The sequence below is a fragment of the Anguilla rostrata genome, chromosome 2 (genome assembly GCF_018555375.3).
Source record: "Anguilla rostrata isolate EN2019 chromosome 2, ASM1855537v3, whole genome shotgun sequence".
NCBI lineage: Eukaryota > Metazoa > Chordata > Actinopteri > Anguilliformes > Anguillidae > Anguilla > Anguilla rostrata.
In genome coordinates this window covers 46,982,427-47,000,705 of record NC_057934.1, presented here as the reverse complement: position 1 = coordinate 47,000,705, position 18,279 = coordinate 46,982,427, and the positions used below count along the sequence as shown (strand labels likewise).

Genomic DNA, 18,279 nt, shown 5'->3' with positions numbered 1-18,279 from the left:
ACTGAGCAAAATGAACACTGGAGCAGAAGGACTGATTTTTAAAACTAGATTAAAAATGATAATTTAAGCATTTGATAGAAGGAAAAGATAAATGCAATTACCACGAATGCAGCCAAGCAATGGATTTTTATAATTCTGATTCCCCGGACGCTTTCTTTTCCCACAGGACAGACGGAGCGCTCACCACATCGTAGTGCCCGTGTTGTGCTGCGAGGTGCAGCGGGATCTGGCCCTCGTCGGACTGCCCGTTCACCGAGGACCCCGACTTCAGCAGCATCTTCATGGGCTCCGACTTCCCCTGCCAGGCCGCGTAGTGCAGCGGGCGCATTCCTGCAGGAAGAGGGCACAGCGGGCAACTTACAAAGTGCGCACGACCACCCTTACCGTTACCCTGTTACTATATTTACCAAGACTACACGGTTCTATATGAAGCCAATGAATGCAAGAGGGTGAGTGAAGATACAGGGTAGGGGGTGAGCAGCAGGGTTGGGGGTGAGTGAAGAGAGGGGTTGGGGCGAGCAGCAGGGTTGGTGGTGAGCAGCAGAGTTGGAGGTGAGAAGCAGAGTTGGGGGTGAGCAGCAGGGTTGGGGGTGAGCAGCGAGGATGGGGGTGAGCAGTGGGGATGGGGGTGAGCGGCCGTGTTGAGAGAGCACCTTTCTGGTCCTTCATGTCCACAGTGGCCTGGGACTCCAGCAGCAGGGAGATGAGCTCCATGTTCCCGTTGAGGGCGGCATGGTGCAGCGCGGCGAACCTGCGACACACAGGAGGACCCTCAGCAATGCGCCGACACAGAGACAACAAACAAGGAAGAGCGTCTTCCACCACCAGGTCCCAGACACAAAGTAAGCCCCAAAATGTGCGGGACACTTGTACAGCTGTTTTTCAGGTAGACCCAATCTGGAGACACCAGCCAACATGTCATATCCACACAGGGTATAAGGCCACTGGCCAACATCACAAAGTCCACTAACAGCACTTCCACAACATCACTCTCCTCTGGCTTTTTTCCTCTGTGTAGACCCACTTCTCTGGTCAATAAGCTTTAATGAAACAGTTTTGGCAACTGCATCACACAATCTGTCAGTGTCCTAATATATCCTATATGTCAAGCTAAATATATTTCAGTAATTTTCAGTAAACTGTAGAACTTTAGAAAACGGTCTTGTCCAGACAGTTCTATATGTATTTTATAAATGGTGATGAGGTCACACAGCACTGTTGGCGTTATCATCGTTACCTTGGTGATTTGTCCATCATTACATAACATTTATTTGGCAGACGCTTTTATCTAAAGCAACGTACAAAAAGTGCATTTCATGGTCATAGACAACTACTAAACACAGGTTCAGTAAGATACAATATTTATTTTGTACAGCTATTTCTAGCCAAGAACACAGTTTAGTTCACACAGTGAACACTATTCAGACCTAACCTCTGCAAAGCCAACTAGGCAGAAGAATAAGCTACAGTATTAGGACAAATACAAATTACCAAAAAGTACTGGGGTGGGGCAACATGTAACAAGTGCCGTGAAAAAAGGGGGGGGGGGGATTTAGAGTGAAATGTACAGCGTGGTGGTGGCTAGTCTAGGTATGGTCTGAAGAGATGAGTCTTCAGGCCACAGCGGAAGATGGGTAGTGAGGGGGAGGTTCGGAGAGGGACGGGGAGTTCTTTCCACCACTGGGGAGCTAGGGTGGAGAAGCTCTGTGATCCCTTTGGTCGGGTGGGAGGGGTTACAAGGCGCCCTGCTGCCATCAGAGCTGCTGTGGTAATTTTTTATGGATTCATCACACTCACTTATACCACCAATACTGCTACTGTCTCCAAGCGACCAAAACTGGCACTCTTTAACCTACTTTCTCAAATGGAATTAGATACGCATGACAATACCAACTGTGAAACGCCATTCCTAGCAGTCAGAACATTGGGACACTGCGTACACCTGATGATAAACTAATATCCGAGTTCTCTCTCAAAACCACACATGAAGAATAAATCCTTTTGAGCCCAAGAAATAAAAATGCTAAATTGATTGTGTTCGTACTGAATTGGCGAACACTGAACACTGTTTTTTAACACATTATCTCATGAAAACCTAAACTGAAGAGGTTTCTGTGAGTGGGGAGAGTGAGTCTGCAATGGATGGATCTGCCTGTCCCGATTATGGGCTCCTGTAGAGCCAATTTTCCAGTGAAATACTGGATTCGCACTTTAGATAATATCCCTGTTGGTCTGCAGGGATGGGTGGAGACTGGGGATGTGACTGGACTGCTAAAGAGAGAGAGGGGCATGAGAGAGGGGAAGAAAGGAAAGTGGTAAAACACACACACGCAGACACACACACACACACACACACAGAGCCCAGCTCTGCTGTATTGGCACAGTGAATAATGAGAATTAGACATCCGTTTTGACAGATATCTCTGTGAAGGGGTGAGAGGTGATGCAAGCTTCAGACGGCTTCCTGGAAGGCTCACATCATTAGTGTAAATGACAGGTTCCTCCACACCCCGCCACCCTGCTCCAGTCCCTCACACTGCATCCTTCTCTATCTCTTGTTATTTCAAATGACCTCTCAACCTGTCTGCAGATCCCCCCCCCCACCCCCCACCCTGAACACAGACCAGTTTCGGTTGTCAGTTTGCTAACTGAGGAATTCAGCCCGCAGAGCACTACTACTAACATTTTCTAAAAGACCTTTCACCCTGATGATGGGATGTCAGACAGAATCTGACTCCGCAGAAGCAAGGTAAAGGGACAGAATAGAGATACGCCCATTCCTGCTGCCTGGTGTCTGTTTTACAGAAGGCAGAGGGACCCATGAATTGCCGTACCACAGTACAGTTCAGCAGAGAGAAGGCTACGGCTTCCTCCGGTTACATCCATATACTGGACGTATGTTTTTCTCCAGTTCAATGTGTTCAGTGTGTTCAATGTTATCAGCACTGATTGGAATGAACAGGAACACTGCTATGTAAAGTCAACTGGAAACAGCACTCTACTGGGATGTGTCAATGCTTTACACTTTTTCCATTCCTGTAACTGTTAGCTTGGCAGGTTTCCTGTCATGTGGGATACACATTGTGTCTTTCTTAGGACTGCTGGACGGGTTTCAACACCGTGCCCAAAAGTTGCAGCGTCTCCCCTTTTGAGCTGTGATTCAAACTCCGGAAGGGTTTCCAGGAACTGGAGCGGGGCTATTCGCTTCTCTTTACGTCCCCCTGTCACCCGCACTGATAGACTGTCCTTTAATATGCTCTGGGGTGAGGCTTTTGTTTAGACAGCACCCATAACTTCAGGTCTGCGTTTCTCGCAATTCTTTCAAAATGTGACTGCTTCTGAAAATTCAATTACCTGTGAAATGAAGCAGTCACTCTAAGCAGCACTAACAGGATGTTTCCAACCAATAAGCTCAAAGATAAGAAAAACTTATGTCTGTTCCTGAAAAAATACTACTAAAACGCCTCCAGTATAATTCTGTTCCTTCAGGGAAAAACATTGGTAAGAATGTTGGCATTCTCTTAATGATCTTATTAGTGTGTCTGATATTCTCAAGGAAACGTTAATTGCCGTAGAAATATATATAAGGGTGAAGGCTCAAATGAAGCCTTCACTATCCAGCAGCATCCGTCTTTTTTAAAAATGCAAATAATTTCACAACGCTCATAAAAGGAGCACAGAAAGAGGCCAGAAAATTATGTCAGTGGGGACGGATTCATCCTCTGAGAGCTGGAATACTAAACTACAAACCCTACTTGACCTGCTTGACTGCTTCTACTGTATACACCATTCACTACTGCCTCTGGGCTAATGCACAGCACTGCAGAGCAGGAGTCTGGGTAGAGGGAAGCGTGTGTGAGTGTGTGGGTGCCTGCGTGTATGTGTCAATGAGTTTCTGTGTGCGTGTGTGTGTGAGTGTGTGTATATGCGTGTGTGCATCTGTGTGTGTGTGTATGCGAGTGTGCATGTGTGTGTGTGTGTATGCGAGTGTGCATGTGTGTGTGTGTGTATGTGTGTGTGTGTGTGTGTGTGTGTGTGTGAGCGTGTGCATGTGTGTGTGTATGCGTGTGTGCATGTGTGTGTGTATATGTGTGTGTTTGTGTGTGTGTGTATGTGAGAGAGCGAGAGAGAGTGGAGAGGGAAGCCCAGCTCTGCTCTGGAGTAGTAAAATCAGACGGCATGCATTACTCACGTCTTCCTCACTCCCGCCCCCTCCACCCCACCCTCGTCTCTCTGTGTGCTCGCCCACTGTCCCCATGGAGTTCTGTGAATTGTGCCAAGGCAGCATCTTCATCCAACTATCTACTGCCTCCAATTCGCGCCTGTCACTTTAACCGAGGGCCCGAATTTTACTTTCATCCTGGAGCCTGACCTACTTTCATTAATAAGTGATCTCCCCTTCAGGCATCTTCCAAGGAGAGTAACTGGTTCGGTTATTTATTCATTTCTGATGAGGATCTGGGATACCTCTCACAATGTTATCTTCTTCATTATACTATGAGGACTGGGGGGGGGGGGGCGGCAGGCAGCGAGGTAACTCCCCATCCCCCAAACACCCACATCTACACCAGTGTGTAATGACACACTGATACAAAGTTAACCCCTCTACGATGGTTCTGCTCAGTGCTCTGCCTTGTGGCATGTCCATCATCATATGTTATCATCATGGCCATGCCTGGGATGAGGCCAGGATGGTTTACCATTGCTGTTACAGAGATATTTTCAAAAGAACAAGGTCCTTGTAGGTAAGTGACAAAGACATGTGACAGCCATTCAGCTATATACCCAATAGACAGATAGATCCAGGACTCTGGAGTTGATAACTCTACTATTTCAAAAAAGCTTGCTGGTTTCAACATCTCATTGGAACGGCAGCACAGTTTATGGCACAATGTCCTCACAACTGCACTGAAGCACTGGAGAAGGCTAGAGGGCGGTGTGCTATCTGATTCAACGCAATGTGGATTAAAGCGTGGATTAAAACAATGCATTGCTGTTCTATTACTACCTGGAATAGACTATTTATCTCTTCCCTCAAATTTGCATTCATGCATGCAGACTCAAATCAATCATGTGTCACTGCGACCAGTGCAGATGCATACTTAACAAAAGAGTGGATAATTTCACTGTGCTGCAGATGTCTGGCCAGACTGAGAGTATTCAAAACAAATTACTGTCTGTTTTATCATTGCAAAAGTGCTCCTAAGCTAAACCCCACTGACAAAAGCCAACCTGCTCCTCGACTCCTGAGACTCGATCTCCCACAGCATGCAGGCCTCCTGGAACACAGCCCCATACTTTTCAGCCAGCCTGTCCAAGAGTAGATGGCACATTAACACACTGGTGAAAACATTACTCAGGCATTCGCACCGAGCCTATTTTTGCTCTGAGTCTGCCCAGGAGCCCGGATCGATCTTTGTAGCCGTTCTACAGCGCTAGCGGGAGTCAACTCGGCACCGCTCTTCAATTACTCAGCCGTACATTCTGCACATGAGCAATGAGGGGCCGCCGTCAGACGCTGGCTCTGTCCCCAGGCGGTCACGTGCGGTGCGATGTGTGGTGGACGGCAGCCGTCAGTCCCCCGCGGCTCCGGGCCTGTTCCGGCAGGGCGCCGTGGGCCCCGTCTCGGGGGATATCAATGGTTCGACCACGCCACTCCATCCCCAGACAGAGCCCTGCCATCAGCAAGGCCACGCCCGTGCCGTTCCATGAGGGAAACATACATCTCCGGCTCCTCGTTTGTAACTGGATCATGAACCGGATCATTGCCAAGGGATCTCCAGAGAGGACAGGCGGCGCTCACTCACAGACACCCTGCTCAATATCAGACCGTGGTGTGGTCAGTAATGCAAGCTCCTAGTACTGCCAGGGTGGTGTAGAGCATGCCCTGCCTCTGACACTATGCCTGCCACTGCTGAAGGAGAACGACAGAGCCTTTTAACAGCAATATCCATTATAGAGCAGCTTCTACAGTGAGCGCACAGCAATACATCAATTAAATATCATAACTTCACAGTCTAGTTGCAGCCATATCTGTTATAGTAAGGGCACAACCCAGTCTAGACAGGGACACAGCCTGGTGTGTGTGAGATACCTGTACGATATACACTCACCGGTCACTTTATTAGGTACACCTGTACCAACTGCACGTTAACGCAAATATCTAATCAGCCAATCACGTGGCAGCAACTCAATGCATTTAGGCATGTAGACATGGTCAAGACGATCTCCTGAAGTTCAAACCAAGCATCAGAATGGGGTGATTTAAGTGACTTTGAATACTGGTTTGAGTATTTCAGAAACTGCTGGTCTACTGGGATTTTCACGCACAAACATCTCTAGGGTTTACAGAGAATGGTCCGAAAAAGAGAAAATATCAAGTGAGCGGCAGTTCTCTGGGCGAAAATGCCTTGTTGATGGCAGAGGTCAGAGGAGAATGGCCAGACTAGTTTTAGCTGAAGGAAAGGCAACAGTAACTCAAATAACCACTCATTACAACCGAGGTATGCAGAAGAGCATCTCTGAACGCACAACATGTTGAACCTTGAAGCAGATGGGCTACAGCAGCAGAAGCCAACCCGGTACTAGCAAGGTGTACCTAATAAAGTGGCCAGTGAGTGTATTTCCAACAAAGGCAGCCTGCTACAGGTGACAGACAGCCGCCACTGCCTTCATTAATCATATCTAAAAACTGCTTAATTTATTCCAGTGTTTTGAATGTCACTTGGTAATTACTCTGGAAGGGCCCACAGAATCAAATAAATGAGCACTCCAGGGACATGCTTGCTGTGTCATCATCGCATTCCTCTTTACAGGTAGGAAAAGGTTAGCCGATGGAAGAGACTGGAAGAAAATATTTTGCATCATTAAGTAAAGTCATTATATACATCAGGGCATCAGTGACTCATTAAGTAGCTTCACAGAGGGCAAAAGCTTAGAGTTCATGTTCACCTGTGATTGAGGGTTCCCCACCCATTGTGGGATTAATGAAGCATCCCTTTACAATGACTAGAACTGACTGTCATTCAAAGATTACAGGGAAGCCTGGGTCGTTGTATTTTAAACATGCACAAGTGGCAAATCAGTTCAGTATGCAACCTTCTGGGGCAGCTCTGTGCAGAATATAACAAATGTACATGTAGATTTTTTTCATCTGCTCTGTTGTTTACAAGGAACGCCTTTCATTACCACATGGCAACAATCACTCTGTGGGGACAGCCTTTTTAACATCTACTGAAGGAGACATCAATCATCAACAACTACATTCTGACAGGGTAGAATCACGTTTCAAATATGCATAATGTTTTGCATATTAATTGGCTGCATATCACAAGGCCTCGTGAGCTGACGGTAGCAGCGCAGATACTAGCACATGGAATCGGAGTGCCAGAGGGCACACCATTTTGCAGCTGGGATTATTGATTTCCTTTTTAAAAAGCTCAGACACAATCTGAGGGAGAGACAATCCTTTTGGAAGCCAGTACATGGACATTAAACTTTTTAAAAATCATTTTACTATTTATTATTTTGTTTATTTGGACCATCACTAGTTCATTCACTGAAATGTGTTTTCCACTGTCCTGGCCCAGAGAAGGGTCTGTTCCTTAAATAATACTGCAGTAGACCTGAGAGGTATTTGCAGAATCCTAGCCAGAGATTTGCTTGAAATTAGCAGGATCTGGCCTGTGTGTGTGCGTATGTGTGTGTATGTGTGTACTGCTCCAAACCACAAAGACAAAGCTCAAGCTATGAGGCTCTGTACTGTTTTTCTGAGCAACTGCACAGACAAAAATGATATTCTCTGTGTTTGCAGCTCAAACACAGCTCTACAGATAAAGAGGCATGTGCCTGGAGGTTTGAAAATGAAGGTTTTTTTTATAATCCTGGGCTGGTTGAGGGCCCTCACAGTGAACATCTCTGCTGCACATGCAATTGGCACAGTGGGTTGCTTGGTAGTGTGTGTAGATTGCATATGACCCCTATGACCTTCATGAGACTATCTTAGCTCCAGATTCTCCAGAATGATGATCAGGGCGACAAAGGAAGACGACCGTAGTGTTGTGCCCTGGGGGGTTGATTGAAGCTACTCATCTCTCTTCTACTCTACACTAAGGCTCTTTGCAATTAAAAAGATCTTATAACTGCAACAGTGAAAGTTTCTTCTGAACCTCCTGTTTGGCTCATTTCTCAACTAGCACTCCCGAAACAAAAACACAAAGGAACCCACACTGCTCTGCATTTCTACAATGGCTCACACACCAGGGAATTTCTATCTCCTCGCTATCTGATGACCTTCAAGATGTCTTCCAGTGTCCAGCAGCTGTAATACCAAGTTCCACTGCATTGATTTTTTCTGTCTGCTTAACAGAGGCACCATCGACCTCAACTTTCCATAACCAATTACATCCTTGTTGGAGCCAGATAGTAAGCAGCTCATTCTTCTCCATACTGATAACAGTCCTCCCCTACAACCCAGGTGAAATTATACAATTTTTCCACAACACAACAAAAGCACACAGACACCACATAAGCACAAAAACAGGTAGCTTACAGTATACAGAAATATGTAATTTTTGAAAAAACAAATAAAAATCATCTGACCATTACCTGACCAAAAATGTCCAACCCAAAGGAAATGCGGTGAGTACAAACATTGTTTAATCATCATGCACTCCAACAAAAGATTTCTTCTTTATTCTTCTCTAGACTTTCTTTATTCCCCTCTCCTGTGGAAAATCTTTGCTTTAAAGTGCTTATTCAGACCGAGTTTGCTGTTCATTCCAGCGGCTTCTTCCTCAGCCACCAACAAACCAAGCCAGCATAGCTGCAGTTACGTTTATTTGCATTTTTAACATCACAGAGACTCTTACCTCCTCTGTTCATGAAACCATATGCCTTCAGAGAACTCCAGGCACCACTGAGTAGACAGATATCTGGGCTATGAGACCGCAGTTCTACGCTAGCTTTAATGACAGTGGCAGTGCCAGCTCGTGGGCGGGCAATCGTCGCCACACTGATGCTATTTTTTCAGCCACTGCGGAGGGAGGTGCCGCTGAGGGGGTTCTGATTTTTAGGCGAGAAAATATACAACACATTTCCAGGGCAGCTGCACATTTACACTGGTACTTGTCTTTTTTTAAATACTGCAGTATAAACGCCTCTCATTGTGAATGATGATCCCTCGTAATACTGAGCTCATAGAATAGATCAGCAAAACAGCGGCTGAAAATTTTTCATATGTCGCTGTACAGCAAGGATGAATGAACACAACATTGTCCGGCTATGAACACTACAGAATGTAAGTAAATGTAGCCCAGTTCAAGGAATTAAAGCCCATTGTAGACAGTTAAAGCCCATTGTGGACAGTTTGCGGTGCAATGTGGAGTGTGCATGCAATAAATGGCCTTTATTGTCCCTTCACAGCAGCTCAGTGTCAGCCGTGTGAGGCATCGGTGATGCTGTAGTAATTGCACTGTCACCTTGTTCCGCCATAGGCGCGCTGCAGAGTGAGGAATGAGTCTGTGCTCCCTGCGCCTGATTGGCCCTCGTCAGTGAGCCATGGGCCTCAGTGATGTCACAGCACATCTGCGTCACAGGGGGACCTGATCTGCATGTTAATAAAAGAACCAGCCCAGACACCACCGGATAAACTCGTGCTTCCTGCTGCTGTCTGCAGGCCATTGTAAAGGCCCCTCTGAAAAAACGATGAGCAATCTTATTCACCTCTAAATGTCTTTAGGCATCGTGGCGAACATACAGCCAGGCAAGCAGTCCTACATTACCCAACAATCCCAGGAGCACTGCTTCTATTTCTGCTCAGACCAGTCACCTTTATTAAGGCCATCTTTACTGTGGCTCTGCTGTGAAACACCCACCCTGCAAGCTCAAGCACAGATTTAAAGAATTAATGATTATATTAGTTAACAATTTACATTTTTAGAGAGCCAATCATGATTACCTTAAAAAAGTGTTCATTGCATAGCTTGTAGAGAAATCTACAACGCTCACAGCAGTGCAAGCCAGTCAGAGGCCCCAGGCCCATTGCCCGATTTGACTTAATCACATCTCCATCTGGCCCTGTTTGCTGTGGATTTCTCTGTCTCCTCATCCATCTGATCCAGGTCCAGCTTCTGTCGCTAATACAGGACCTGGTGCTCCAAGACCGGGTAGCATGTGGCTGGAGCATCCCCACTGCCCCACACACTCATTACTTCCCAATGTGTCTATTCTGTCAGCTCCTTGCCCTCTAGAAAGGACGTGCGTCACAATTGATCTCGCGAGGTGCTGTGGAAAATGGGCCATGCTGTTCCGTCTCTTCTGTTCTGCAATTTGCCACCCTGAACAGTTAATCCACCCATAATGTGCTGTATGACACGGGCCTTCTCCACTCAATGCAGCTGATGATGGTTTCTTACAGGGAGCTGCTGGTGTCCTGCAGCTGAAGCCTGTAGGCGAGCAGCTCCAAAGCACAGGGCCATGGGTCCACTCAGCCTCCACAGGCCTGTGTATTATATATGTAACCATCCTTTATGCAGTACAGCCAGGAAGCAGTCCCTATGGGGTTCAGCTCTAGCCATGCCATTAGCCGCTTGAGTCACTGTGAGGACAATACCTTACTCATTCCCTCCTCAGTTCTGAAAGAGTTGGCGATTGAAATGCGTTGGAAAACCAACCGGGCTGCCTCTCCTTCAGGCTGTAAAACAGTCACCCTGCATTATCGTGAAATACAGCTCAAAAGCAGCTGAATCTCCAAATAGTGACGGTTGTTCAGCAAACTCTTCAAACATTTCTTTTATGTTTATGTGACTTTCCTCACAAGAGAACCCGAGCCATCTGCCACCTCCTCACTCGCTGCAGCAAAGCTGCGCTGATATTAAAATGTCAGGTGACATTAGAGCAAATGTCAGTTAAACGTGTAATGCAGCATCACCCCCTGTTGATCTTGCTAATCAGAGCTTTCAGTGCAGAGATATGTCAGGCACGGCAAAGTCCTCTCTGAAAACTGCTACCTTGTGTAATAACTCATCTGACAGAGCAGAAAAGTTAATTCCTCAACACTTAATGATGGAGTCTCACTCTGAAAATATTTAATTCAATGTGCCATTCAAATTAATGAGCAGTGGCTCAGTGAGAGACCGTGGGGTTGGAGAAAGGGCGTTTACTTTTTGCTACTTGAACATTGCATTATGTTCATTTTGCAGATGTGATTTTAGAGTGAATTTTAATGCAATGAACATAGGTGCATCCGTATGAGTTATGTGCGCACACACCCACGCACATGCAGTGCACACACAAACACACACACACACACACACACACACGTGCACACACACACCAATACCCAAAAAGACTGGCAGATGCACGGCCTACAACACTCACTCACTCACTCACTGTGTACTGCCTCTCACTCACCCATCTGTATCCTGGAAGTTGACGTTCACCCTCTTGGCAGAACCCAGCAACTCTGGAAGAGACAGAGAAGGAGACAGTTTTAAAACTAAAAACAGCAAGCCTTTTCAACAGTTTAACACTGACACATATATGTGTGCATCACAGCATGTTATGTTACCACAGTCATTGTTTAGGTCACTTTGTAGCATTGTTCAAAATGACTTAGGCGTCACATTAAATTCAAATCACATTTTCTCTGATCCTGCAGTCTCTGCAGGAGGGAGCATTCTTTGGGTGCTGTGGACCGATGATTGAATTGCTGCTGCTAGCTGCCTGCCTAGAGAGAGCGTGGATACGGCCACGTGTGCAGCTGGAGCTAGCACTGACAGACCTTTTTCCTCCCTCTCCAACCGGACTTTGCCAAGAACCACCAGACTGGAAAAAATGAGGGGAAGCAGAGCCCAGCCCTCTTAATCCGGCAGAGAGCTAATGCTACCCACAGCACCGCAGCTACCTCCACCAGCCGCTAACTTCAACAGCAAAACCGACCACACAGAGAAAACATGAACACGATGAAGCGATGAACACCACAACAGAAACTCTGCCACTACAACGCCCTGGAGAATCTCATATAGAAAATGTCACGGCCTTTTGTTGCACACTGAAAAGACATCCGCTAGCCTTGCTGCTGGGACTGGAATTCTTCCGGAGTTTTCAGCATCTGATCATTGACCGGGCCCGGCCTTAAATCAAAGACACTTCATCTGAGACCTCTCCACAACAAACGAAAGACAAGAGCGTGATTACAGATGACTCATAAGTCATTTAGGAAACCATGTTAGATAGCATAAGTATGCAGAGGGGGTAAGCCTCCAGGCAAAGCGGGGGGCACATTTTCCATTTTCCTCTGATCTATAGTCTCTTTCACACTAGTATGCTGACCTTGACACACTGTCAGTTAAACAGCAGATTAGTTTTACGGCCTATACATGCAGGGTCAAACCAGAATCTCTCAACTATGTAGAAGATTAGATCTTTACAAAAGTGCCTCAAGTCATAAAAAGCCTTTACTTCAATACTACTGAAATCTGTCTTTAGATCCATTCCTGTACTGTGCTCTCGTCACAGCTGAGGTTGAAATTCCGGTGTGAAAACTGTTGAAAGAAACCCTAGGCCTAATTTCTCAATGAGCTTCAAATTAAAAACTATTTAATGTGCTTTGTAGTGAAGGCACCCCTTGGAATTCAATTTCTCAACACTCAATAATGCAAAGCACGTTATGTCTACTGGCTTCCCTCCTACCAGCCATGAACTCTGTGACCTTTGGCCTCTCTGAGTTCCAAGTTTCCCCTGTTGAGTCATTTCCCATCTTTGCCTAGTTTTCCTTTTAACTTCAGTGTATGACTGGATTCAGAGACTGAGCCTCAGCCCATAGAACCATCTGTGCAGAGCAACAGCTTGAATCAGCCATAGAAACCAAACAAAACAGAGGGAAGGAGTGATGTGGACTGCTGTGCTTTTTGGACAGCGACGCAGGCTGCACTAGCAAATCTTCAGTTTCGCATTCCAGTCCATCTGTCAGTCTGACCCGTGTGATTTCTCTCCTCTTTCCTGGGGGATGGAGCAGCGTGTGAGCTGATCATTAACGGTGCCGGCGCGTTTCAGCTGTGAGCCCGGGATTGCCTGACAGCCCAAAGAAAAGGCCTGTCAAAGGCAAGTGAGGACAGCCCCAGGTGGAGAGGACTGCTTCTACAGGGCTATCAGAGCACCCCCACCGTGTCCCACTCTGGGCATGGAGGCTACTGAATAAGCGTGATACTGTGTCCAAAATAGACTGGATCCAAAGAACACAGAGAGTGGACAGCAGGGAGTTCACAGAACGGGAATTTCTGGATGTTCAGAGCCCTGGCAGTCAACTCATATAAACCACAGTAAATGAAAACTCAGAGAGAACTACAGAAAATCCACTACTTTCCAAAATCTTAATAGACTGTTCTAAGCTACAAATAGGCTCATTCAAATGATCTTGCCTGTCTATCACTGCAGAGGACGTTGTAAGCCTTACAAATACAACATCATTTGAATGTATCTTAGTGTATAGTTAGTGTGACCTTCAGTCTCAAGGCAGAGACTCCACAGCACAGTGAAAGCATCCCAGGAGACCATCAATCCAATGTGCCATGACCAGCCGCTGGCTCAAAGGGCCAAATCAAACATTCTGAAACATAATAGATTTCAATTTTTTCCACTTTCAATTCATTTTTATTTGTATTGGGTTTTTTACAGAGGCACTATCAAAGTACAAAGACGCTTTACAGAAAAATAGGGAAAATTTGGAAAGGCTGTGTCTAAATCCCAAAAAACCAGCAAATGAGGCAAAAAAAAAAAACATAATACTCCCCAGTGGGATGAAAGAACATGTCAACGGTGGGCTTAGTATCAATACTTTATTTATGGCAATAAATGAGCCATGATTCTTCCCAGAGTGTCTTTCTATCTCTAAATCATTCTCTCTCCTGCCCTCAGGATCTATTAGAAATGTAGAATCATATTTAGGCACACTCACACTGCCAGCACTGGTCCCACTCCTTGTTCTTCCATCTGTTGGGCATTTAGAGCACTGTTGGGAAGCCTTATCTGAATCACTGACACCACGAGAGACTCACACTGAGTCCGTTAATACTGAACACATGGGTGTACTTGGATCCCAGCTCCCAGGTCTGCACCTATCTCTAGAGCTGTCTCAGTGTAGTCTGTTCAGTGCAGGTAGAGCAACTGTTTCTCTAATGCTTGTTTGCCCCATGGTAAAGTAATTCAGCGGCTCTCTCGGATATATTACAGCGCCTCCCCCGCAAAAGGACTACCTGGCCTGCCCTTGAGTTACCCCTGGAAGCCTGCTCTCACAGGTCTCTGGAGGAGCAAGGCCTTATTTAAGCAAGAGAGAGATATCAGAGTTGGAGCAGAGCTTGGAATATGATACTCCCACAGAGGGGCTTAGAGGGGAGTGGGAATATTTTCATTAGCTGACTTGCATTCCAGAGGAGTTGCATCCCAGACACCGTTTAAAATATTGACAATTGTCACTACCAAAGAATTCATTCCTCTTCAGAAAGATCACGGACAGATGGTGTGCAAGGCTCTCATCCACAGATCTCCTGGTTCATCCTGTGATGGCTGTCTACACTGGTTGATAGCTGTTGATAGTAGAACTGTGACCATGATGCAGCACAGCACAGTCATAGTAGAACTGGTGTCAAAGTCCAGAAGATCAGTAGGTCTCTAGTAAAGACAAACATGAATATGCATTTTCTATTAGGAGATATTCATGAAAAATTCATCAAACATTTGCGGAGCTTAGGCTGCTCTACTTATTCAGGTTTCTCAGGGAAGCACAGTATTCCTGGTGGCAGTATTTCTTAATACATAGTTAATGTGTTTGCCTCATCTGACCGGCTGCTTTTGTGAGGCTCCTTTGATCAGTCAGATCTGACTGGGAACAGGAAGGTAAAAGCCCCTCTCAATAGAAAGCCTAACTCCAAAGAGGGATATTAAATGACTCCATATGCCAAATGAGCACGTCGCACAATATGGCATTAATTCAATACAAGTAATTATTTGAATTATGCAAATTAGATTAATACAGTGCAATAGAGATCCGGGATCGCTGGTGCATCACATTACTCTCCGCTTAGTCACGGCCATATGCAAAACTGTCAATAGGCTTCAACAGGAAGGACACATTATGCGACAGACTGGGAGGAGAGATAGCTAAATCAAAAACAGAGACATGAAGACTAGAAAGAGACTCCACACTACGAGGTGAGGCACATAATTAAAGGTTATATAACTCCCACCACAGAATGAGTTCACAATGCACTATGTATAGTACAGCCTACATGGCAATCTGGATGTCACCTCCCAAATATTGTGAGAGATGTGGAAATGGATGATCAGAGGAGAACGAATCAGAGACTAAACTTAACCTTAGGAGGAAATGCAAAACCAAACATTCCAGCTATTTAAGAAACCATGTAAATCATTTACTTTGAAATTAAATTACTATAACATTTGACATACCCCCACCACTCCCACTCATGCACTGTTATTTAGTGTGCCTAACTTGTAGCAGGCTCAGGGCAGGGGGCAGAGTATCTGGCATCCCCTCCTCTCAGGTTCAGGGAAAGCAGGTAGAGATGAGGGGTGGAGAAAGGAAATGCAAGCACGGCAGGTAAAATGCAATTCGATTACAAACCATGAAACTTCATACTGACCATTTAACCATTGAAAGATCACAATTCTCGACCGATTGCAAGTCTATGCTGATGTAATGGCTGCCAGTGACCTCAATGCCTGGCATTCTTTGCTGAAATGTAGCTACGACATGGAGAATAACAAAATGGTTCTCACTAACACACACTGCCTCTTGTCTATAGCATTATCCCTTGCTGAGTGTCACAGGGGACTGCAGTGGGTCAGGATGAACACACGCTCTACCTCAGCGCTCTTCGCTTCAGACGGCATGTGTACAGCCCGCACCGGTCCACTGCTCAGTGCAAAGGCACGCTCTCGAGCCGCGGGGCCCCGGCACCCTCCCGCCACCCTAATCTCCTCCACAAAAGCCACCCTCTCGCCGAGCGACTGAAGCCTCAGCGGTGCGACTCGCCCTCGGCCGGCAGAGGGAGCGTCTTAAAAAAGGAGAGGTGATGAGAATTGAGCGGCTCCGACAATGAGCGGGGCCCCTGGCTGGCGTGCTGATAAGACGCGAATGCCGGATCTGGGCTAATCCACCGTGCAATGGCCCGCGGTTGGGATATCAGCAGGCTTCCTACTCAGGCTTTATGCTCTCTGCAGTCTCCCCGTTCGGGCCGCTGACTCTGAGTCACCCAACTGAGTCGGCCCTGACCCGGGCTCACTATTTACCGCTACAGGTGATGAGCAAGGCGGCGCTGAGGAGAGTGACTGCGTGAGGGATGTCCATCCCTGTGAAGCAGCAGTGAGTCACCGCACAGGACGGGTATTAAGTCCAGTGCACAGGGGAGGAGCGCTGGACAGAGGGCAAACCTGAAGGTCAGGGATGCCTGTGGTCTCATATACCCAGCACATCTGGGAAATTTGCGTCTTGCATTTATCCGCCATGCATGCAGTTATGCTTGGTCCACAGAACCCATGTAGTCTACACAACGCATGTGCACAAAGAGGCATGTGTGCTCACATGCACACACACACAAACATGCAAATACAAAATAACTTACATTTTGCACACTCAATCACATGCAGCAGATTTACTTAATAATCCTTTTTACATTCAAGGGAAAGGCTGTGTAAAATAGTGATGCAAGAGCTAATTGTTTCAGACTGCCTTTGGACACAGTCTGCTCAGATGGCTGACCAGAGAATGTGCAAAGACCTTGAAGTAGTCTTCCAATAATATACCACTATTGGACTTGGCAGAAAAACCTGCTGGTTAAACACAGAGGTGAAGGATGTGTGGGCTCTGTCCTTTGTATTCACTTAAAAACATTAGAAAACTGATTAAAGAAACAACAGTAGAGCTGACATATACAAGACTTACACCATACTTAAATAAGCCTCCATTTAAATTTTAAATCTAATTTCAATTATGTGACTCCAAGCTAACAGAGGGCTTGAAGATATCAATGCAGAGGAACTTTACCTCTGTTGGATCAAACAGCAGTGATCTGTCTACTTATAGCCCTTTTATGAGTGAACTGGCCAATGATTAAACTGCTTTTTAATAAAACATGAATTAATAACTTTCGAATAGTCAGTTCATCACATTTCAGTCAGTCAATAGTTCATTACAATCCCGTCTTATAGAATCTACTATGGTCCTACATGTAGGCCTATGTGCAATTCAGGGGACTCCATGGAGCACAGAGGAATAAAACATGGTACATGAAGCTGACCTCTCCACAGAAATCACATACAGAGCATACGCAGGGCTACTGCTATTCCAAAAACCCACCCCCACACTGCCTTATCTGAACTTCACCCCTCAGTCTGGGAGTACAGGGATTCTGCAGAGACATCTGGTGCTGCTGATCACATTCATCCTCATCCATGGGAGTGACATGAAATCCAGCCCATCTGCAGGTCTTGTCATTAAGCTAGACAACATCAATGCACTGCTGCAGGTGGTTCTCCTCAGCTGATAGAGTGGGCCTTGGGTAAAGGAGAGATAAAGTGGCAACCCAGACTCATAAACCTCAGACAGAACAGGCCCACAACATCTGCCCACATTACTCCTGTGCACAGCCAGACCCAGTGGCTGTACATGCCTGGAATGCACGTACCAAAAGCATGCTGGGTACTACGGCAAGCCACCACTCTAACTCCTTGACAACAGTGAATGAGCAATGTACACTCACTGCAGCCCTTGAAAATCTACAAAGGGCTCAATCCTGGTTTAAGACATTCACACTTAGCTTTAACTTCCACAGTTAACCACTAATCCCTACATACATCCTGGTTTGTGGGACTTAAGGAGACATATGAAGGATAGATGAGTGGAGTCTCTCTGTGAAGGTGTGTCCCATTGAATTACGTTATGCCAACCCTGGCTTGAGACCTACAAACATGCCAGGTTTATCTGTACAGCCTTTGCTCACACAAAAGGGTGCTATAAATCCTGCAAAACTATTGGCCAGTTTATGAAATAACAGCTCAGCTGATTTTTCAAGAGAATATCAATGGTTTTGCATACAATACGAATGGAATTTATTCTAATCAATGCAATTTTATGTCTAAGATAAATATTTGAATACCACCACATTTGTTAATCCATAACCAATAAATGGTAATTTTTCTAATTCAGTGGAATGGACATTCAGATTTCAATCTGTAGCCATGTGTTGGGTTGAGAGGACT

The 18,279-nt window shown here is 45.9% G+C and overlaps 1 protein-coding gene across 3 annotated transcripts in view; it reads right to left on the bottom strand.

The window, feature by feature from the left end:
- caskin1 (CASK interacting protein 1) overlaps positions 1-18,279 on the bottom strand; it is an 86,825-nt gene that overhangs the window by 32,141 nt on the left and 36,405 nt on the right. For all 3 annotated transcript variants that reach the window (XM_064322611.1, XM_064322612.1, XM_064322613.1), the window contains exons 2-4: positions 11,413-11,464; positions 654-751; positions 185-330 (exon numbers count right to left, since the gene is read on the bottom strand). In XM_064322611.1, coding sequence (XP_064178681.1) covers positions 185-330; positions 654-751; positions 11,413-11,464 — 296 coding nt within the window. The remainder of the gene's footprint in view (positions 1-184; positions 331-653; positions 752-11,412; positions 11,465-18,279) is intronic.